Consider the following 10,014-nt stretch of genomic DNA (forward strand, 5'->3'; position numbering starts at 1 on the left):
CACCTGGGGCCCCGCCCGGCACCTACCACTTGGGCGACCTTGAGGCAGCCGAACGCGCCGCGCAGGTAGTCGGGGTCGCAGCGCAGGCCGGCCAGCCCGCGGCGCTGGCTCACCGGCTCGGTGGTGGGCTGGTACGGGCTGCTGGCGCCCGAAATCATGGAGGTGCTCGAGGCCTCGCCCTCGAAGCCGTCCAGCTCCTCGCCGCTCCGCATGCTGCCGCCCGGCCCGGGCCGCCCCGCGCGGCCGGCCCCCGGCGCCCGGAACTGGTGGGCTCAGCGGGGCCGCCGCATCGCCGAGGCCGCCGCCGCCTGACCGCCCGCCCGCGGCCCGCCCCGCCGCCGCCTCCTCCGCGCCCGCCGCCGGCTGCGGCCGCGGCTCGGTCCGCTCGGGCTTGGCTCCCGCCGCCTCGGCAGCGGAAAGGAAAGGAGGCGGGAGCGGCGGAGAGGGAAGGAGGCGGGAGCCGGCGCGGCGGGCCGGGAGGGGGCGGAGCGAGGGCCTGGCCGCCGGCCGCTCGGCGGCGCTCCGAGGCTCGGGAGCGGCAGAGGCGGCTGCCCGCGCCGCCGGCCCTCGGGGGCGGAGTGGCATGGGGCGGGCTCGGCCCCGCCCTCACCTGCCCCGGCGCGGGGAAGGGGCCGCAGCTCCGCGCCCGGCGGTTCCCGCTTGCGGGGGCGGGGTCCCGGCGGAACCGGAGCTGAGGGGAGGATCGCAGTGAGCCCAGCGGGCGCGGGGCTGCTGTCCCGGGGAGCTGCCTCCGTTTCTCCGCTGGAGGAAGTGGAGTCCTCTGCAGGTAGCCCGGGGGACTTGCCGGTGACGACGGAGATGCCCCGCGCGACCCGCGTGCCGGGAACAGTGCGTGGCCCAGGGTGGGCCTGACTCGGAGTGTTTGGCTGACAAGGGGGTCTAAGTGCCTGGGCTCCCGCACTGGGCGCCTTGCAACAACCACGTCTGAGTGAGGCCAAGGGCCGAGCGGGGCGGGGGTGAGGAGGCCGGGTGAATGGGGGTCGCTTAGTACGGGTCTGCAGAATAGACACCGGTAAATATTTGTGAATAACTACATTGTAAATTCTGGATACACCGGCCTGAGGGCGCTAGCACACACCCTCGACGACCCTCTCTCTTAGCTGAGAAGGTTTTGCAATCTCAGTTTATTCATCAAGTCAGGTTAAACAGACTTTTGCCCTGAAGGGCATTAATTAGGGACCAATTTGCAATTCAAATGAGAAGGCTCAAATAAAACACTGACTTTCTAAGAATCATAGCTTTGGTATTGAACTCTTACCACAAATGTGACAGGAGTTTCCCATGCCCTAGGCACTTTTTGGAGGTATTATCGTTCCCATTTTACAGAAGAGAGAACTAACACTCTTGAGCTGTGGTAACTTGTCCCAAGCCACACAATTAATTGGTGGGCAAAGGGCAGGTTCCAACTTTCTTCATTACACAATACTGCCTAATATACAACTCCAATGGGCTTCTGAACTCCAAGCTAAGTGGTAAATACCAAATGGGCTCTCACCTTTTGGCTACCAAAACTCAGTGACTCTAATTAATACTCTATTCAACCAACAAATACTGGGCACTTATTATGGGCTGAGCAATATGCTAGGGAGACAGACTGACAGTTAAAGATGACAGTTGAATAATTGGATGTAGGCTCTGGCCTCTGCTGTCTTCCAAATCCCGATGAAATGACAATTACAGGGATTTACTTTTTAAGGGCATAAAACCATGGGGACAAAGAATGGGAAAGAAGACAACGGCAACAAAACGTTGGAAACAGAAAAGCAAATAAGCAAGTAGTAACTGACTTAGCAGATCCAAGAAAGCTAAACCCTCAGCTGGCACAAGGAAAGGCTGAAATGCAACCTGGGTTTTGTCAGAACAAAAGGCTCTGGAATGGGCAACACAAGCACATCTAGAAGTGGCAGTGGAGGCAGGAATTTAAAAATGAGGTTTATTGAGAGTCTTTTAAAGAGACAGTTGGATCCCTGGACCCCTCTCATACTCATCCCCCAAGACTGGAGTTCTGGTCTCTGGGTAATAGATGTGCCTGAGTGCCCATCTGACAGAGTATCAATCTGTCTCCAGTCCTAGGCAAAACAGAGTCTCAGCTTGGAATCACTAGGCACAGTTGAGGTCAGGGTTACCATACTGAAAAGTGTGTGTGTGTGTGTGTGTGTGTGTGTGTGTGTGTGTGTGTGTCTATCTCTCTGGATATTAAATAATATGAAAGAAAAAAAAAGTTAAAGAAAGGAAATACCACAGGACATAGAGCCAAAAGACAAAGAGAGAGAAAATGAGATAAAAAAAGAAAATTAGAGCAGTAGTCCAAGAGAATAATAAAATAAGACTTCCGTAAAGTTAGAAGAGAGAGAATGGAGGGCAGAAAACATAAAATAATAATTTAGTAACAATTCTTAGAAGCAAAAGACATGAGTTTTCGGACTAAAAGGACCAATCAGTGCCAGCATAGTGACTGGACATGGAGAGGCACCCAGTCTCATCAAGCCGCTGGGGCAAAGAGAAGATCCCTGAGATTCCAGGAGGAGCAGAGCAGGTTCAGTTATAAAGGATCATCAGACTTTTCCATAACAACTTGGGGAGCTACAAGGGAATGGAGCAAGCCCCTCCACATCCTGAGGAAAAGTGAGCCCACCCAGAAATCTGGTTCCAGCTGGAGTATCAATCAGGTATGAGGGTTGGTGGAAGGCTCTTTCAGACATGCAGACTCCCTCTGTCCCTTTCTTAGTAGGCTGCTGGAGGAGGACACCACCAGAACAAGGATTTAAGCCATGGAATCAATGGACAGAGGATCCAAGACAGCGTGGATGCAGCCCATAGAAGGTGAGGGGACAGAGGCCCCATGCAGCAGGGCTCAGAGTCAGCCATCCCAGAGTGGAGCAGCCAGAGACTTGGAGAGATGTCTCCAATATGAAATTAAAAAAAATTTTTTTTTTAATAAAATAAAAAAGATGAAATTAAGAAAATGCCTGAACCCAACCTGTGGTGGCACAGTGAATAAAGCAGGGATCCCCAAACTTTTTACACAGGGGGCCAGTTCACTGTCCCTCAGACCGTTGGAGGGCCGGACTATAAAAAAAACTATGAACAAATCCCAATGCACACTGCACATATCTTATTTTAAAGTAAAAAAAACCAAAACCAAAACGGGAACAAATACAATATTTAAAATAAAGAACAAGTAAATTTAAATCAACAAACTGACCAGTATTTCAATGGGAACTATGGGCCTGCTTTTGGCTAATGAGATGGTCAATGTCCGGTTCCATATTTGTCACTGCTAGCCATAACAAGTGATATGACACGCTTCTGGTGCTGTGATGTGTGCGTCCCATGTCACCAGAAGTAGTACTGTATATGAGCGACGCCGCCACATACAGTACTCCAGGAGCACAGGATGCTCCTCTCACTGACCACCAATGAAAGAGGTGTCCCTTCTGGAAGTGTGGCGGGGGCCGGATAAATGGCCTCAGGGGGCCGCATGTGGCCCACGGGGCCGTAGTTTGGGGACCCCTGGAATAAAGTGTCGACCTGAAATGCTGAGGTCTCCGATTCAAAACACCAGGCTTGCCTGGTTGAGGTACACACTGTAAGTTGAGGCCTTCCACTCCTTCCCCCCACCTCTCTCCTCTCTCTAAAATCAATAAATAAAATCCTAAAATAAAAAAAGAAGAGCCTGACCTGTGATGGCGCAGTGAATAAAGCGTCGACCTGGAAATGCTGAGGTCGCCGGTTCAAAACCCTGGGCTTGCCTGGTCAAGGCACATATGGGAGTTGATGCTTCCAGCTTCTCCCCCCTTCTCTCTCTCTGTCTCTCTCTCCTCTCTAAAAATGAATAAATAAAATTAAAAAAATAAAAATAAAAATGTGAATTTAAAAAAAAAAAAAGAAGAAAATGATACATAATAAAGAAAAATACATAGTTTGGGGAAAGTCTTAAGATAAACTAGTGATAAATGCATAGGAAACTAAGCAACATTTCATTGATATTTCCTGCAGGGAAAATAAAATGATGTATAGGAAAGCATAAGTATAGTAAATCACATGGCTCAACTGTGAATAAAATTTGCATGATTCTAATAATGTAAACAATGAATACTGACCTAGCCAAAAGTAGGTGACCATATTAGGAGAGGATGGGATCCAGGATGTGTGCGTGTGTGATGGGGGAATGAATGAGAGGATGTACAAGAGACCTAAATACCCATCATTCATCATGGGAGATCAGTAGGTGCTTAAAACTGGAAAACCAAGAGGTAGCATTATATGCGTGTTATTACAAATATAAAGGTAAATACAAAAATAATCAGTTAAAAGCTACAAAGTGTTGCCTCTGGAAGCAGGAAATGTACTGGGGGTTTTAGGCCTTGTAGAACTATTGATTCTCTCAGCCATATGCATTTATAACTTTAATAAAAATAAAAGCTAAATTTAAAACAACTTTTGTTTTTGTTTTTTTTGTATTTTTCTGAAGTTGGAAACAGGGAGGCAGTCAGACTCCCACATGCACCCGACCGGGATCCACCCGGCATGCCCACCAGGGGGTGATGCTCTGCCCTTCTGGGGCGTCACTCTGTTGCAACCAGAGCCATTCTAGCGCCTGAGGCAGAGGCCATAGAGCCATCCCCAGCGCCAGGGCCAACTTTGCTCCAATGGAGCCTTGGCTGCAGGAGGGGAATAGAGAGACAGAGAGGAAGGAGAGGGGAAGGGGTGGAGAAGCAGATAGGCGCTTCGCCTGTGTGCCCCGGCCGAAATCGAACATGGGACTCCTGCACGCCAGTCCGATGCTCTACCACTGAGCCAACCGGCCAGGGCCTTAAAACAACTTTTAAAAAAGCCTGACCAGGCGGTGGCGCAGTGAATACAGCGTCGGACTGGGATGCCGAGGACCCAGGTTCGAGACCCCGAGATCGCCAGCTTGAGCACGGGTTCATCTGGTTTGAGCAAAAGCTCACCAGCTTGGACCCAAGGTCGCTGGCTCAAGCAAGGGGTTACTCAGTCTGCTGAAGGCCTGCAGTCAAGGCACATATGAGAAAGCAACCAATGAACAACTAAGGCAGGGGTCCCCAAACTTTTTAACAGGGCCAGTTCACTGTCCCTCAGACCATTGGAGGGCCGGACTACAAAAAAAAGTATGAACAAATCCCTATGCACACTGCACATATCTTATTTTAAAGTAAAAAACCAAAATGGGAACAAATACAATATTTAAAATAAAGAACAAGTAAATTTAAATCAATAAACTGACCAGTATTTCAATGGGAACTATGGGCCTGCTTTTGGCTAATGAGATAGATGGTCAATGTGCTGCTCTCACTGACCACCAATGAAAGAGGTGCCCCTTCCGGAAGCGGCAGTGGCCAAATAAATGGCCTCAAGGGGCCACATGCAGCCCGCGGGCCGTAGTTTGGGGACCCCTGTTGCAATGCGCAACGAAAAACTAATGATTGATGCTTCTCATCTTTCTCCCTTTCTGTCTGTCTGTCCCTGTCTATTCCTCTCTCTGACTCTCTGTCTCTGTAAAAAAAAAAAAAAAGAAAAGGAACATGAAAGCTTGTGGTTACCAAGGCAGATAGAGCTCCAGCCAGCATGGCTGTGGAGAGAAAGTACTGAACCCAGTAAATACAACAGAATGGGCTGAGTGTTGTTCACTGTGGTATGGGGATTTCCAGCGAGTCTGTGGGTCAAGATTTCAGCTGATGAGCAGCAGTTAGCCAGGCAAAGAGATGGTGAGGGCGGGTGAAAGAGTGTCCCAGGCAGAGGAAACACATGTGCAAAGGCCCAGATACAAGCAAAAGCAAAGCACAGTGAAGACGCTCAAGCGTAGAATTCAAGGGTAAAAGGAGTGACAGACAAGACCTGAAGCTGAAAGGTTCAGAGCCTCATGGGCCCCATGGGCCATGTGAGAGGGTGGACACTGAATGGAAGAGTGTTCAATGGGAGAGTGGCCTGAAGTTTTAAAATGTGGAGGCAAGATTGGAGGTTCTCCTCCAGTACTTATTAACTGTTTCCTGTCCCTGGACACTAGCCTAAGTTTATTTTTAGTTTCAAGGACAGACTCAAATATTTTACTTTTGCCTTTTAACAGAAGTTCACAGACTTCCAGAAGGCATTATTGGGAGTCCCATACAATAATAGTAGGTAATACTTGGTATTATAATACTGTCCTCATTGTTAAATTGCAATACATTGTGAGTCTGTGGCTGTAGCTGTGCCTCCGGGTGTCTAGAGTGCTAAAGTCAAAATGAGGGTAAAGAATGATAGAGAAGATAAATTAGTGGTAAATGCATAGGACTCTGAGGAAGCCCTAAGACTGGTCCCTGGGTTTCAGGGTCTGATCCACATGTCGAGGGCTGATTCAAGGCAACCAGACTCAGAAGAAACTGATGAATAAACCAGAGGCTACTTTATTAACTGCTGCCAATGTATAGACTCTGCCAGCAACTGTAATGCCGATTCTTATCTCAGCCTCTGAACTCATCCTGAAAGAGCTGCTCCTTAGACATGGGCTATTCCCCAGGATACCCCAGTTTATCTGGGTCAGGCCTGGCCCCCTCCCAAGTCCCTCAGTCCCTCCATTAGACCTGGGCTTGTCTCCGTCCAAGGACAACCACTTCCAAGTTGGAGGACTCCTCACTCTAGCCCCACTCCACAAGCACACATAGAAACTGAGGTCTCATGGAGAGTCCTAATGTCAAAAGCGTTGCTCCTACAAGAACTTTTTTTTTAATTTATTTACTCATTTTAGAGAGGGGAGAGAGAGAGAGAGAGAGAGAGAGAGAGAGAGAGAGAGGAGGGAGGAGCTGGAAGCATCAACTCCCATATGTGCCTTGACTAGACAAGTGCAGGGTTTTGAACCAGCGACCTCAGTGTTCCAGGTCAATGCTTTTATTCACTGTACCACCAGAGGTCAGGCCCTACAAGGATTTTAATTTTAATTTTTTTTTTTTTTCCATTTTTCTGAAGCTGGAAACAGGGAGAGACAGTCAGACAGACTCCCGCATGCGCCCGACCGGGATCCACCCGGCACGCCCACCATGGGGCGACGCTCTGCCCACCAGGGGGCGATGCTCCGCCCATCCTGGGTGTCGCCATGCTGCGACCAGAGCCACTCTAGCGCCTGGGGCAGAGGCCACAGAGCCATCCCCAGCGCCTGGTCCATCTTTGCTCCAATGGAGCCTTGGCTGTGGGAGGGGAAGAGAGAGACAGAGAGGAAGGAGAGGGGGAGGGGTGGAGAAGCAAATGGGCGCTTCTCCTGTGTGCCCTGGCCGGGAATCGAACCCGGGTCCTCCGCACGCTAGGCCGACGCTCTACCGCTGAGCCAACCGGCCAGGGCCCTACAAGGATTTTAGATTCTAAATCCCATGAAGGGCTGGGAGCAAAAACCTTCCCAAACTGTGATCCTGCATGTTCTGCCCTTGGAGGCAGTGCCTGACAATGGTGAGGAGAAAGGGGCTTCACGTTTCACTTAGTTTCTTCCTAAGGTCTCTCCCCAGTGCATCATTGCTGGTGTTGGGGGTGGGGACAGCTTCTCCTGTAACTTCAACTAAACAATAGATCTAATCTACTATTTTTAATAAGCTCAGCAATTAGCAGAAACCCCAGAGACTTCTATCTCAAACAGAAAAATATAAACAGTGGTAGTGAAACTGAACATTTCAAGCATAAAGTATATAATAGGAAGACCAATTACGTTTATCAGAAATAATGACCAATTATCAGCATGAACCAAACACCCAAGATAATCTTATGTTTAATGTTACATAACTAAGATTTTGGTTTGAGATGAGTCTCTCTACTCTTAAAAGGCCTTTCAAAGAAAAGTGCCCATTATAAATTCCTCCGGGCTAAGGGATTAGATTCAAAGATATAAAAGTAAACAAGCCATTTTGGTGTTTGAAAGCAGCAGATGCCCCTGTCTTCCGTGGGGGGACTGACTGGACTCCTCCCACATATCTGGAGGGTGGGGCTGGGGCCTGGGCCGTTTCCAGGCAGAGCAGTTCAGGGGTTAGACTTAACTGCTACTTCTGAAAAAAACTTGTCCCTTCGGCCAGAAAAATGCTCTCCAAGTCTTCTCTAAAAATAGTGCTCGCTGGGATTTTCCAGCTTGACATTCCTTTGGTTCCTATGACCAAGGACAATCCAAGCCAATCCATCTGCGTCCCTTACCGGAACCTCCAGTGGATTCCCAGCCTTTGTGAGACCCACTGCCTCCAGACCCTGCTGCCTCCAGTCCCTGCTGGCACGTGACAACAGGGGAAGATTCGTGGGCTCAGCAGCTGCCTGGCTTCTCCCTGGCTGCCTGCTACCTTCTTCTCTCATGGCCGAGGAAGAATAGCTTTCTGGGGAAGGAGGCAAAAGGGTGGCTACCAGGAAATGCGGGCACTGCCTTCGCTTACCTCCAGGACTCATGGTCATGCCAGGCCAGGTGCTGACTAAACCAGCCTGTGAACCTCAGAGCAGCTGAGGTAGCCAGAAGGCAACCTGCACAAACCAAACATCTGCTGCTGGCCCACCCCCATGTGCCAGACACTGGGCCACATGCTGGGGCCCTAAGGCTCTCCAGAAAGAACTGTGGGCTTAGAAACTATGGAACCAGCGCAGACGTGCTTGCTTCTGTCTGCAGATCACCTGTCCTCCCTGCTTCTAATCATAGCACCCCCACCTTGTTCTGGGCCTACTCCTCTTCTACTTCTACCGCCCAGGTGATGCCCACCCAGGAAGAGGGGGCGCCTGACCCAAGAATGACCAGTCATGGTTGCCTGCCATCCTAGACCATAGCTCAGGGAGAGAATGGATCTGAGCTGAGCCAGTGAGACTCCTAGCCCAGGGATTTTTCTCTCTCGAATGCAGGGGGAGAGAACTTCCATGTGCAGAGGAATCACTCGAGGGGTCGGCTCTCAGGACCTCCTCTGAGAGTCTGATGCTTAGGCCTAAGGTGGGGGATAGGAATGTGCTGCTACAAGGATCTGCAGGACTACAAAGTCAGTACAGTTACCTGGGGCAAGAGAGGGCAGGGAAAGCTGTAAGGAGTGAACCTGGGTCTTGAAGGCTACGTAGGAATTCACTCAGCAGCATGTGATCCTGCCAAATGTGTCTGAATTCTTGAAACAGTCCCTTGCTTGGCATATATGACCCCAGTCTCTCCTGATTGTCCTCCTACTTCTCTGGTTGCTCTTTTCAGTCACCTTTATAAGCCTGCCTCCTAGAGTTCAGTGTTTCTCAGGGTCCAGCCTTCCCCCACCCCTTACCTGTGGGGCATACATTCATTCTAAAACCTCCAGTGGATGCCTGAAAACATGGGTAGTACCGAACCCTCTACATACCTATATATGTATTTTCCCTATACGTGCATACATTTGATAAAGCTTAATTTATAAATTAAACAGTAAGAGATTAACAACAATAACTAGTAATAGAACTGTAACAATATACTGTAATAAAAGTTAGGTGAATGTTGTCTCTCTCAAAATATAACCATCTCTTCCTTGCAGTAAATAGCTTGGCATCACTCCTTTCTGAGGACCCTTTGCTGAAGCCTTCCTATAGGCTCAATGCTTTCTGATGCAACACGCTGACATCAATCAGAGCACATTTTGTATTCATGCCTTCCACCCACCAATTTAATGCCTTTCCACCTCAACCAAGCACTTACACATGCACTGTGGCCATAACTTTTGCATTTTTAAGAAGGACAGCAAAACTAGCAAGAATTTCTTTTCCTTCTTCACAATGTAACAGACAGATAGTTTGTTCTTATTGTAGATCTTGGCAACCTCAGCATATGATTCTATTTTTCTTATTGAGAGTGTCCACCTATTCACTTAAAGGGAGCACTTTAGGCCCTGGCCGGTTGGCTCAGTGATAGAGTGTTGGCCTGGCGTGCGGATGTCCCAGATTCGATTTCCAGTCAGGGCACACAGGAGAAGTGCTTCTCCATCTCTCCCCATCTCCCTTCTCTCTTCCCCTCTCTGTCTCTTCCTCTCCCATAGC

At 49.5% G+C, this 10,014-nt stretch overlaps 1 protein-coding gene across 1 annotated transcript in view; it reads right to left on the minus strand.

Moving 5' to 3' along the window:
- The window catches only part of CMTM4 (CKLF like MARVEL transmembrane domain containing 4), a 68,559-nt gene extending 68,120 nt beyond the window's left edge, over positions 1 to 439 (minus strand). The window contains exon 1 of the mRNA XM_066243814.1: positions 27 to 439. Coding sequence (XP_066099911.1) covers positions 27 to 212 — 186 coding nt within the window. The 5' untranslated portion in view covers positions 213 to 439. The remainder of the gene's footprint in view (positions 1 to 26) is intronic.
- Between the last annotated feature and the right edge of the window lie 9,575 nt (positions 440 to 10,014).

This window comes from Saccopteryx bilineata, chromosome 9, assembly GCF_036850765.1.
Source record: "Saccopteryx bilineata isolate mSacBil1 chromosome 9, mSacBil1_pri_phased_curated, whole genome shotgun sequence".
NCBI classification, from domain to species: domain Eukaryota; kingdom Metazoa; phylum Chordata; class Mammalia; order Chiroptera; family Emballonuridae; genus Saccopteryx; species Saccopteryx bilineata.